The sequence below is a fragment of the Somniosus microcephalus genome, chromosome 6, assembly GCF_052327205.1.
Source record: "Somniosus microcephalus isolate GS21.2 chromosome 6, FLI_Smic_1.0, whole genome shotgun sequence".
Classification (NCBI taxonomy): domain Eukaryota; kingdom Metazoa; phylum Chordata; class Chondrichthyes; order Squaliformes; family Somniosidae; genus Somniosus; species Somniosus microcephalus.
In genome coordinates, this window is record NC_140992.1 from 201,191,974 (window position 1) to 201,205,827 (window position 13,854).

General features: G+C 43.9%; 1 protein-coding gene across 3 annotated transcripts in view; it reads right to left on the minus strand.

The window, feature by feature from the left end:
• Positions 1-13,854, minus strand: part of usb1 (U6 snRNA biogenesis 1) — a 58,220-nt gene that overhangs the window by 16,040 nt on the left and 28,326 nt on the right. For 2 of the 3 annotated variants that reach the window (XM_085991199.1, XM_085991201.1), the window contains exon 7: positions 10,712-11,684. The exons of the other annotated variant lie outside the window; for it this stretch is intronic. In XM_085991199.1, coding sequence (XP_085847325.1) covers positions 11,580-11,684 — 105 coding nt within the window. In that variant the 3' untranslated portion in view covers positions 10,712-11,579. Of the gene's footprint in view, positions 1-10,711; positions 11,685-13,854 lie in introns of those variants that run through there. 3 annotated transcript variants of the gene reach the window in all.

Sequence of the window (13,854 nt, forward strand, 5' to 3'; positions counted from 1 at the left end):
CAGTTACACTTTTTTCAAGGCTCAACTTTTTTGGGTGAGGTTTAACAGCGATATTCCAGCGTAATGGGGGAAGTTTTCATCCTTCAGTCTGATTTGAATTGACTGCCGGTTCTGAAAAGTTCCACAACGCAACCTTGTGGCGGAACAGGGAATGACTGACCGTAACTTCTGGATTTCTATGTTTATCAGCACATGCGCTAAATCCTGAAGTTGCTGTTAGTTTCAGTGGAGCAATGACAGCGAACACCATTGTTCCTGCTTTGTTTAGGTGGTGCCCATTATTATGTCCGTGTGTAATTGAGACACGGACTGCAGGAGTTGGTTATAACAGGTCTTTATTGAGTGGAGACAAACTGGAGCTAACTATGCAAAGTTACTACACAGGCTTATATACAGGGGTGGTCACTACTGGTACTGCAGTATCCAGGGGCTGCAGAATATAGTTCCTTCTGCAAAGTACATACACTACAATTCCTCCCCTTTTAGCTAAACAGTACATAACATTTGATTAATAATTAAATAACATATTTACAATTACAGTTGTTCTTTAAGAACCTCTGGAACTCTTCAGACACAAACTGTGGTCCATTGTCGGAGCAAATCTGTTCAGGCAGCCCATTTCTGGCGAATATGGGAGAGGATATTGTACTGTGTGAAGGACTGGGTTCACCGTCACCTTGAAGTCCCCACAGATGCGAACCTTCCTTGGCTCCTCGGACTTATTGTTTAACGTTTTCTTCATGACAGGAACGATGGGTGTCGCCCACTCGCTCCAGTCTACCTTAGGTAACACGCCTGCATTCTCCAGATTCTCCAGCTCTGCCTCGACAGCTGGGCGAATTGCACATGGTACCGGTCTTGCTTTGAAAAACTTGGGAATTGCATTCTCTTCTATTTTTATCGAGGCGGTTACGCCTTTAAGAGTTCCCAGTTCTTGTTGAAATACCTCTTTGGCGTTAGCTAAGATTTTTGACAATCGTCCAGGTGTGACGTCGTCATCCTTTTTACCAGCCACCGTCAGTGCCTGAATGGAGTGCCAGTCTAAACTTATCTTTCTGATCCATTCACGTCCCAATAACGGTGGTCCACCATCTTGTAGTATGTACAGATACAATTTCTGTATTTCCTTGCCGTTGTATTCGACAGGCACCCTTATTTTCCCTCTGGGGTATACTTTTTGCCCCGTATACGTCTTCAAGACAATGGATGTCTCTTTCAAGGGTATGTGAGAGAATAGCTGCTCGTAGTCTCGTTGATTCATGACGGTCAGGGCTGATCCTGTATCCAATTCCATTTTGACTTGGGACCCTGCTATCGTGAGGGTGACCCAAATGGTTCGGTGATCCTCTTTTGCGATTATGTTGTGATGTTTGAGACAGCTTAGTCTCTCGTTCCCAGATTCACTATCGCTCATCTGGTCTTCGGAACTACTGTCCGTCATCTTTTGTACTTTCCTGTACTGTTCCTTAGTAGCCTTTTTGTTGTCGTTAGTCTTCTTCCCAGACCTGCAAACTCGTGCAATGTGTCCCATCTTTCCGCATTGCCTGCATATTTTGTCCTTGGACCAGCAGTCCTTCAGGTCATGGGTTGTTCTGCCGCAGCGATAACATTTTTCAAATCCCCGTGTCATTTTGTGGGTGCCGTATTCCTGTGGTTTTTGCTGTATTTCCGCAGCTCCCCTTGCTGCTGCTTCGTACGATACTGCCACGCTGAAAGCCTTATCTAGCGTCAGCTCTTTCTCCGAGAGTAACCTCTTCTGGGTTCCTTCACTCAGGAGTCCACAAACAAATTTGTCCCGTAGAGTATCTGCCAGTCCTGCTCCGAACTGGCAGTGCTTTGATAGCTTGCGTAGTTCCGTAAGATAATCAGCATTGCTCTCATCTTTATGCTGATTTCGCCTGTGGAATTTAAATCTTTCTGCTATCAGCAGCGGTGTAGGATTTAGGTGCTCCTGTAGGATATCAACAAATTCGTTAAAACTCTTCGCCATCGGTTCGGCTGGAGTAATCAGGTTCCGCAATAGGCCATACGTTCTTGCGCCCATTAAGTTTAGTAGTACCGATGCCTTTTTCTCATCAGCTACTTCGTTTGCCTCACAATATACTTCGACTCTTTCCACATACATGGTCCAGTCTTCTATTGCATTATCGAAGGCAGTGATATTGCCAGTCTTCGGCATCTTGGAAATCTAAGATGGTGCCTCCCGCGCTTTGCCTTCTTCCCTGATTTAACAAAATGGCGCCTCCCGCGCTTTCCGTCTTCTCCGCTGCTGCTAGCGCTGTTGCTGGCGTTTTATGCCTTGATGGCGACGCCCTATGGTCTTCGCGCACTTCCCCCCGCGCTGCTGCTAACGCCGCTCTCCGCGGTTCCCGTGGCAAACTGCAGCTCCTCGCGGCTTTCTGCGCTTCTAATTTATTTTATTTCCCCGTCATCGGAGCAACCCTATGGGACACTTTCCTCCCTCTTCTCGGGTCTGTACGCTGCCCAGCTTCATAGCACCGGCCGCACCCTGTGTGCTCCACCCTCTCTCTACTCTTCCCGACAACGCTGCTCGGCCCCGTTGAAAAGCCACCCGATCGAGCTCTAGCCCGCCGCAGCCCAGGAAGGATCAGTGTACTACCTGCCACCAGCCCGATTAGCTGGAACACCATCGACAGGATAACAAAGCCCCGCTCTGGACAGCCTCTCCTGCAAATCTTCAACTCCGATGAATCAGAGGTGGTTGCCCATGGTCGATGCCCGTTTCTTCGGTTTGTTTTATTTTTTTTCTTTCTTCCTTCTGGCCTCGACCTCTGACAACTTCGCTTCAGGGATGGATCCCCATGAGGTGGTGCAGACTGTAGGTAAGTTCGGATCTGCTCGTCGCCAGTATTATGTCCGTGTGTAATTGAGACACGGACTGCAGGAGTTGGTTATAACAGGTCTTTACTGAGTGGAGACAAACTGGAACTAACTATGCAAAGTTACTACACAGGCTTATATACAGTGGTGGTCACTACTGGTACTGCAGTATACAGGGGCTGCAGAATATAGTTCCTTCTGCAAAGTACATACACTACACCCATCTCTCCTGTACTAGTACTTTTTGTTCTGCCCATTGACTACCTACCACTCTTATGACCAGCGTCATCTAGGGTGCAATATTCTCTCCGCCCATCTATTTTAAAAGGATTCTAGATATCTGCCTCCAAGTTCCTTGAAACTTTCATTACTCCTGCTTTGTGTGAAGCCTGTCTACCTGTTTATCCTGAAAATATTCCCTGAAACTTATGAAAGTGCCACTATTATTTTCACAATACATTGCAGCCATTTATTTACATCCTCAAAGTTCCTTGGTGAACTTCCCTCCTTTACCAAACATCCAAACATACTGGAGAATGTTACTTTGAACCCTGAGTCTGTACATTTTGAGCTGATCATTGCAATTGTGAATTGGATTGATACTGGGTGCAGTAATATAGTGGTTATGTTACTGGACTAGTAATCTAGAGGACTGGACTAATCTGGAGATGCAGATTCAAATCCCACCATGGCAGTTTGTGAATTTGAATGCAGTTAATTAAATAAATCTGGAATAAAAAGCTCTCAGTAATGGTTACCATGAAGTTATTGGATTGTCGTAAAAACGCAACTGGTTCACTAATGTCATTTAGGGAAGGAAACCTGCCGTCCTTACCCAGTTTGGCTAAAATGTGACTAGGCCTACAGCAATGTGGTTGACTCTTAACTGCCCTCTGAAATGGCCTAGCAAAGCCACTCAGTTGTGTCAAACCGGTACAGTAAGAATAAAACCAGACAGACCACCCAGTATTGATCTAGGCATTGGATTTGGACACAACAAAAACACTCAGCCCAGTAGACCCTGCAAAAAGTCCTGCTCACTAACCTCTGGGTACTTGTGCCAAACTTGGGAGAGCTGTCCCACAGACTAGTCGAGCAACAGCCTGACATAGTCATACTCACAATATCATACCTATCCGCCAAAGTCCCAGACTCTTCCATCACTATTCCAGAGGTGAGGGTAGTGGTATAGTCAGGAGAGAATGGCCCTGGAAGTTCTCAACATTGACTCCGGATCCCATGAAGTCTCATAGCATAAGGGCAAGGAAACTTAGTCATTATCACCTACTGCGCTCCCTCAGCTGCTGAATCGGTACTCCTCCATGTTGAACACCACTTGGAAGAAGCACGGAGGGTAGCAAGGGCACAAAATGTACTCTGGGTGGGGGGACTTCAATGTCCATCACCAAGAGTGGCTCGGTAGCACCACTACTGACTGAGCTGGCCAAGTCCTGAAGGACATAGCTGCCAGACTAGGCTTGCGGCAGGTGGTAACAAAACCAACACAAGGGAAAACTTGACCGACTTGACCTCTTCCTCACCAATCTACCTGTTGCAGATGCACCTGTGGCGTGACCACCACACAGTCCTTGTAGAGATGAAATCCCATCTTCACACTGAGGACATCCATTGTGTTGCGTAGCACTACCACTGTGATAAATGGGATAGATTCAGAACAAATCTAGCAGCTCAGAACTGGGCATCCATGAGATGCTGTGGGCCATCAGCAGCAGCAGAATTGTATTCCACCACAATCTGTGACCTCATGGCCTGGCATATTCCTCACTCTACCATTACCATCAAGCAAGGGTCCAACTCTGGTTCAATGAAGAGTGTAGAAGAGCATGCCTGGAGCAGCACCAGGTGTACCTAAAAATTAGGTGCCAACCTGGTGAAGCTACAACAGGACTACATGCATGCTAAACAGCAAAGGCAGCATTCTATAGACAGAGCTAAGCAATCCCATAATCAACGGATTAGATCAAAGCTCTGCAGTCCTGCCACATGCAGTCATGAAGTGTCGTAGACAATTAAACAGCTAACAGGGGGAGGAAGTTACATGAACATCCCCTTCCTCAATGATGACGGAGCCCAGCACGTGAGTGCAAAAGACAAGGCTGAAGCATGCGCAACCATCTTCAGCTAGAAGTGCCGAGTGGATGATCCATTTCGGCCTCCTCCTGAGGTTCCCACCATCACAGATGCCAGTATTCAGCCAATTCGATTAATTCCACGTGATATCAAGAAACGGTTTAGCGCACTAGATGCAGCAAAGGCTATGGGCCCCGACAACATCCCGGCTGTAGTGCTGAAGACTTGTGCTCCAGAAGTAGCCGCAACAGCTACAACACTGGCATCAAGCCAACAAAGTGGAAAATTGCCCAGGTATGTCCTGTCCACAAAAAGCAAGTCAAATCCAATCCAGCCAATTACCACCTTGTTGAAACGGATTCTTTTGCCTTCAATCTGGTTCAGTACAAACACTGAGTCGAATACTGGTTGAGTTCAACAGTGGTTTTATTCTAAATAACAACAGAAAATGCTGGAAAAACTCAGCAAGTCAGGCAACATCCGTGGAGAGAAATTGGAGTTGACGTTTCGGGTGTTGTCCCGGGAGACTTACTCTGATACAGCACAGTTCTGACTCCAGCAGAGTCTCGACAGGTTCCACCAGAGCAAGTAATCTTTCATACAGAGTACCACATTATTATACTTGCTTTTGAGAAGACATTAACACATCTTACAGTCTGCACCAATCCTGAGCTGGGCACGTACACATTTAAATTGATTTCCTGGCCTGGCAGTTTGAAATAAAGAAGTCACATTTCACTGAATGGTTTATAGTTTAGGAAATATGCGGGTAATGGTTTCACGATCACCTAATCAGTATGGTAATGCGTTTTCTGATCGCCTATTGTCTGTATATCCTCTGCACTCCGCCCTACACTGTTTCCACCAGCAAGGTGTGACATTGTGGGTGCCAGCCATATTAGCAGCCACGGATCAGTTTAGCTTTTCCCGAGTTAACATGATCATCTCTTACAATATGCAAGTGACTCAGCGATGTCGACATTGCACCACCATTTTAGGCTAACAGGATCCTCCATTTTAGATTGACAGGGTCCTTGGCCATGCGAAGCGAGTTGTTACCCTATTTTTGCATTCTATATCCTCAACCCTATCAGTCTACTTTCAATCAGCTGCAAAGTGATGGAAGGTGTCATCGACAGTGCTATCGAGCAGCATTTACTCACCAATAACCTGCTCACTGATGCAGTTTGGGTTCCGCCAAGACCACTCAGCTTTAGATCTCATTGCAGCCTTGGTCCAACCATGAACAAAAGAGCTGAGTTCCAGAGAGGAGGGGAAGAGTGACTGGCCTTGACATTAAGGCAGCATTTGACAGAGTGTGGCACCAAGGAGCCCTAGTAAAATTGAAGCCAATGGGGATCAGTGGAAATAATCTCCACTGGCTGGAGTCATACCTAACACAAAAGGAAGATAGTTGGGGTTGTTGGAGGCCAATCATCTCAGCCCAGGACCACGCTGCAACAGTTCCTCAGGGCAGTGTCCTAGGCCCAACCATCTACATCTGCTTCATCAATGATCGTCCCTCCATCATAAGGTCAGAAGTGGGGATGTTCGCCAATGATTGTAGTGTTCAATTCCATTTGCAACTCCTCAGGTAATGAAGCAGTCCATGCCCGTGTTCAGCAAGACCTGGACAATATCCAGACTTGGCTGATAAATGGCAAGTACATTTGTGCCACACAAGTGCTAGGCAATGACCATTTCCAACAAGAGAAAGTCTAACCACCTCCCCGACATTCAATGGCATTACCATCGAAAAACCCCCACCATCAACATCCTGGGGGGTTACCATTGACCAGAAATTTAACTGGACCAGCCACATAAATACTATGGCTACAAGAGCAGGTCAGAGGCTAGGTATTCTACAGAGTGTGTCTCACCTCCGGACTCCACAAAGCCTTTCCACCATCTACAAGGTACAAGTCAGGGGTGTGATGGAATACTCTCCACTTGCCTGGATGAGTGCAGCTCCAACAATACAAGATGCTCAACTATCCAGGACAAAGCAGCCAATTTGATTGGCACCCCATCCACCACCTTACTGCAGCGGTACAAGGCGGCAGCTCATCGCCACCTTCTTCAAGTCAATTATGGATGAGCAATAAATGCTGGCCTTGCCAGCGATGCTCAGATCCCATGAATGAATAAATTTATAAAAACTTGAGAGTATGTGGTGTTTTGAGATGATTGTGCAGCTCAAATGGGGTAGGGAGTGAAGTAGGAAAATTGGACAGGAGGAGCAGGTAACTAACAAATGAGGATAAATGGCAAAGTGGCCAGAAAGGCAAAACAGCACCATCTAGTGGCCAGAAAACTGCAATTAAAGCATGACAGACAAATGTTAACATAGGGTTTTCCGATTATAAAGTGTTGACATAAAAACCGTGACTCAAAAATCATGACTTAGGAAGTAATGTGGACAGAAATTACACGCCATACACTAGTCCTTTTAACATAATGGCCCAGATTTTGCAGCCAGCGGTGAAGGGACGGCGCTCGCCACTGACCTCGAAGAAAGCAGCCCACAAAGATTTAGCAGGCTCCGTGGCGTTGATTTCCCCCATTACGATGTCAATTTCATTCTGGCGCTATCTATAGGGGATCTCTGGGGTCCAGGAACAGATAAGTCATCAAGCTGGCTGAGCAGCCAAATCAGTTTGAAGAATTCTCAGGCAGCAAACCAGGAAGTAAAAAAACTGATTATCCTTCACTTTTTAATCATTTTACAGAGAGCGAAATAAAGTTTGGGACATACACATAGTATTAAAAAAGGTAGAAGCTGGAATATTATAAACAAACATTAAAAAAAAATATTTTTTAATCTATGACATTTTTAATCAATGAATGGAAGAAATGACACTATGAGACTAATGCCAGAGGCTCTTCCTGTTCCGTTCCAAAACCCTCCTAACCCTTCCTCTACAGATAAACAACTCACCACCTATTGATATTGTCCCTATGAAATACATGGCTATCCACCTTGCTGAGCAAAGAATGCCCTATGGCTACAATATCCCGGTGCCTTTCAGTCTGTACCAGCCATCATCTCCTGGTTTTCTAATTACTACTTCTTCTATGACCCAGCTTCTTGCTCCATTATTAGATATCCACATTTTCAGCACTTTATTTTGTTACAATATTATTACTGGTTGAACTGATCTTTACTTCCAATGCCCAATGATTCGTTCTTGCCCACCCATTTCACTAACCACCACGATCACTTACCAAGTCTATTTACAAATGGAAAAACTGATCAATTCAGGATAAACTCTGGAAAATTCCTCCGTAAGGCAATCAAGCAAGCTCTAGGAGAACACAGTAGCCAGTCAATCATCATATTCACAACCACATAGCAACTTAGCCCCTATAACTAGAAATATTCTCTTAGGAACTTATCAAGTTCGTTTCTAAAGGTTATAGCAGCTTCATATTCACATGTCTCAGAGGACAATAACCTTTTATGAAAATAAATACTTCCAGGCATCTAACCCAGCCCTCTGCCTAAAGACTTTATAGCCATAACCTTACGACCTAATGCCTATCTACAGGTACTTCAAATAATCTAAAAATACTATACCCAACCACTACAAAATTGAAAAACTACAATAACATCCCCATTATGCCTGTCTTTCTCCAAAGTAAATAACTGAGCATATCCCTAGAATTAAGAGCTGCAAGATTTGCTATCACTCTGGTCAACCTCCTGAGGCTCTGGAGGAGTTCCAATATCCTACACTAGCTGTGGGGAAGAAAGCTGGACACAATAGTCCAAGTGCAAACTCCGAGGCCCAAGTACAAGAAGCTTCAGTTTTTATTCGATGACCCTAGCAACACAATCGGAAACTGAAAATGCTCTCCCTATACCTCACACTGCTTGTGCACTTTTAATGAGTGATCACCCTCAGTCTCTTTCTTGATCTTTCACCTTTAATGGATGCCCCTGCATGTTATAGGCTCACCTATAGCTTCCTAATCCCAAGATGACACTGCATTGTCCACATTAAATTACATCTGTCACACGTGGGCCATTCATCTAACTTATCTAAATAAACCTATTGCCTTGGTCTGAATTGCTAATCCCCACATTCATTTTTGTATCACTTGCAAATTTAAGAATGGCTCCCAATTCCTTATGAAGTTTAGCAATTACTATTTCTACAAAAGCAAATTTATAACCTGTGAAACAAGTCAAAAGTTTTCCATTAAATCTCCTCCCTTTCCGATGGAACTTTAAAAGTATATACAACACAGTCACTACACTGGAGTTGTCCCTTTCCAGTAGACTTCAGAGTGCCCATAACTGAGGCGTGAGGCCAGGCCCATCTGTCTCAGTTTCACATGACAGGGATCCAGGCTGGACTTAGCAATGTTGTTAACCAAAACCTCCCATTCCCAGTCATGAGCTACCACCCCCAATTGCTCATGCTTTTATAAAGTCTTCAAAAAAAATGAAAAACTTTTGTATTAAAAAATAAACTTACAAAAGATTTCTTTAAAATGTTTCCTCACTTGCAATGAAATGCTTTCAATTGGAGAATAGGCCAGGTGAGGGTGCTGCTATAGGTACTCTCCAGTCATCTGTCGCAGACACAAGCTTACTCTGACTAGGAACTCCATTTTGCACGCAATCCAACAGTGTGACTTCCAACAACTAATCGATCAAACTACAAACCTACTGCCACCCAGATAGGACTCTGTCACATCAGGTGGTGCACATCCCACTTGACAGTTCGCATAAAGTTATCAGCAAGTGAAATACTTTTCTGGAAAGACACAGTTCGTTAGTCCCATTTCTATTAAAATGTAAGTGCTCTATTTATATCAAAATACTATTAAAAACAGTGGTGACAGAAACAATGAGCCAGAATTTGCTGGAACGTGCCTAGTGAGTTGGAATTTTTTCCCCTCATCCTTCAACTCGAAAAAAATTTTGTGCTGCAAGTTGATAATGGCATGGCGAGGTCATCTGGTGCCTCGGTGACTGATGGGACCAACAGTCTACCTCCTTAACCAATGAAATTTAAGAATAGAGAAACAGAGCGAACGACGGAGCGGAAAATAGGGTGAATTAGTGAAATCAGGTACAGAAAGAGAAATAAAGCAAGGAAAGATAGATTTGTTGAGAAATAAAAGACAAAAGGAAAAAGGACAATTTTTTTTTTTTTTTTAATTTAAAAAACAATTTACGACCTGCAAGAGGGAGACTCCACAGTTTCAACAGTTCCCTTTCTGGTGCTCTGAGGTCGAGTGGTACTGCAGAAACATAAATCTCATTAAATGGGTCCTTACGTTGTGAAATATCAGCCCTAACTTTCTGCGGCAAGTTTAACTGGTATTTACAGAGGAAATCTAGCAATTTCTTGAAACTCACGGAGGGATTGACGGTGAGATCCCGCTTTCATGAGGCTAACGGTGGAATGCCGCAAATCGTGCAGCAATATGTGGTGATTCTCAACTCTCAGCCCATCGTCCACGCCGCAAGTTGCTGGGGATTTTTTTTTACTCACTAATAATACATGCACATTAAACTTGCTGTTATTTTCCCAGTAAATTCAGGGCCAATATTATGCAGTGATCTCACCCCGTTGACAAGGAAACAAATAAAATACCCTACAGGTCTTCAAAGCATATCCACAAACACACTACTGCAATCCTCAAACCAAAACTCTAACAGGCTTTCAATCCACATCAATTTAAAGATCAGCATGGCCCCATTCTCCATTTTTAAGGATGTAAATATAGCTTTAACAGAAGTAAATTTTTAGACGAATACCTGACCTAATTTATAGGTATTTTCACAGTATTTATTCCAAACTAAAATTCTCATTATTTTGAAAGAAATAAACACAGGAAAAATGGAAAATGCTACATATCCAGACTAAAATTAATAAGCAGGATTTTTATATATAATTTCATGCTCCTTTTGAGACATTTTCAGGTCGAAGCTTGGAATGAGGCATTTTTAATATGCAAGAACAACACTAAAAAGACTGCAACTCCATGTATTTTAAACCCTCATTAGTTTTTGGTTCAGTATTAAAATCCTAAAAAATTATTTTGCTAAAAAAATTAAAAAGCCAGAAACAAAATGGGGAAAAATTAGAAACTGGTCGTAAAGTTTAACTATTTTGTGAAGTTTTTTTTTTTAAATCGTTAGCAAGGCCAGCATTTATTAGCCATCCCTAGTTGTCCTTGAGGGGGTGGTGGTGGGCCTTCATCTTGAACCGCTGCAGTCCATGTGGTGAAGGCAATATAAGCAATATTAAAACCTGTAGTAAATTAGTAACAGGCTCAGTCACCCCACTGACATGGAGGCAGTTCGGCTGCTGTACATACATGGGTAGATCTAGGATTTTAAAAACCATTTCCCTCCAAACTTGGGTTTAAAGCAAACTCCTATTTTCACATTTTAACATCTTTGCCATTTTAAAAAGTACAGTTGCCTTTATTCCCAAAAAGAAATAGTTGACTGCAACGATGAGCTAGCCATAACGCATGATCCATTACAGGCAAGAGGTGACACTGTCTCTCCATAATTGGAGCAGATAGCTGGGAAAGAATGGGACCTCTTCCCAAGGCTGCTCTGTCATGCACCTGGCTCAAGGTTGTAGCTTCCAGTTGAGTCCTCAAAAAGAGAGCATCTGCGACTATTGCAAGGAAAAGGAGAAAATCTTGTTTCCGGTTTTGCATCGCACTTGATCTGCATACATTCGGAGGATTCTGGCACTGTTTTCAAATTTATCCACTATACCCTGCAAACAACAGCAACATATCAAATGTAGGGATGACATCAGATCTGATGCACTCACATGCTAATAGGAGTTTTTTTTTTGAAGGATGATCAAATATTTTAATTCTTCAAATTTACATGCTTTATACATATTGTACTTCCAACAGATTTTATACTTTTTGGACACAAGAAATGGGTTAAAGAGCCAGGGCCCGATGATAGAAGAGCATTTGTAGTTTTCTCGATAACCTTTGGGTAACAAGGAGTATTTATGCAAAACTTCGATTAAATGGGTGGGCTGGAGTCCATGATAGGGCAGTTTACACATGGAAGGAGCAGGCTGGACGTGGAAAATATCCTATTCTTCTTCCGTGCTCTTGAGCTATAGGGTGGGATAGCTACAGGGAGGAACTGGTAAAACTCCAGACACAAAGTAGCAACATCACTTGCGTGTCCAATGAAATAGCATCAACAGCATGACATGGTAAATAAAAGATCATTTAACTTCTCCACCCAGCAGATAAAGGGCAAGAGAAGGAGATGTAATAAAACAATAGCAATTGCATTTAAGAATAACCAGGCTCCACAGAAGGCTTAATTCTTTCTTTAATGAGTAATTGAGCCATACACAGCTGGAAGATCCCAGATTTCGATCTCAAGTTTGTGCACAGTCGGTTGTAAGCCTGCTACAATTGACCTCAGCACTCTGGGGTAGGAAGGGGAAAATGAGGCATTACTCATCACTGTCCAGCAACATCTGCTGTGCATGTGGTGGGTAGACATTAGGTGAGGACAGAAGCAGCCTCAAGTGTGACGCACCGCTGCAGTCAAACACCTTGCCAGTACTCACCGTCAAGGCTCAGGTATGAAGACTGGCCACACGAGCAAAGTACTGGATGGTGACTGGTGCCTGTGGAACATTAGCCCAGCCAGCAATCAATGACTTTAGAGGAGGGGCGATCAAGGAGAAAGGAAAAGCAACACAAGAATCTGTGCCTTTTGGAAATAGTTGCATGTCCAAAACGCAGAATTGATGGTTCAGTCTGCTGCTTGATACCACAGTCACATCTTATCATACAAAATAACTGACAATTAAAAGAGCTGTCACCATCATTACCCAATTGTCAGAAAAAACTGCTACAAAATAATCCCCAACACACTCTACCCTCCCACGGCACCTACCCGTGCAAGCGCAGGAGATGCAACACCTGCCCTTTCACCTCCTCCCTTCCTACTGTCCAGGGCCCCAAACACTCCATCCAGGTGAAACAGCGATTTACTTGTACTTCTTGCAATCTAGTATACTGTATTCGCTGCTCACGCTGTGGTCTCCTCTACATTGGGGAGACCAAACGCAGATTGGGTGACCGTTTTGCGGAACACCTCCGTTCAGTCTGTAAGCGTGACCATGAGCTGCCGGTCGCCTGTCATTTTAATTCTCCGCCCCACTCCCACTCTGACTTCGGCCTCCTATACCACTCCAATGAAGCTCAACGCAAGCTCGAGGAACAGCACCTCATCTTTCGATTAGGCACTTTACAGCCTTCTGGACTCAACACGGAGATCAACAATTTCACATCATAACCTCTGCCCCCATTTTTTCGGACGACAGCTGTTGCTGATGATTCTATTATGCCCATTTACACCTCCTCTAGACCCATCTTTGGTTTCTTTACTTGTCCCATTACCATCTCCTTTCTTTTGCTTTGCACCATCATCCCTTTTGTCATTCAATCTCACCTGCCTTCCACCCTAGCACAGACCTTCCCTTTTGGTCTTGAGCATCCCGGATTTTAATTGCTCAACCATTGGCGGCCATGCCTTCAGCTGTCAAGGCCCCAAGCTCTGGAATTCCCTCCCTAAACCTCTCCGCTTCTCCTTTAAGACACTCCTTAAAACCTACCTCTTTGACCAAGCTTTTGGTCATCTGCCCTAATTTCTCCTTATGTGGCTCGGTGTCAAATTTTGTTTTATAATATTCCCGTGAAGCGTCTTGGGACATTTTACCAAGTTAATGGTGCTATATAAATACAAGTTGTTGCTGTTTCCACCCCTCGCCCCCCCCAACCTTTCCCTGCCCCTGCACGTTTAAAACCTGTTACATCTCTAACTTTTTCCAGTTCTAACAAAAGGTCATCGACCTGAAACGTTAACTGTTTCTCTCTCCACAGATGCTGCCTGACCTGCTGAGT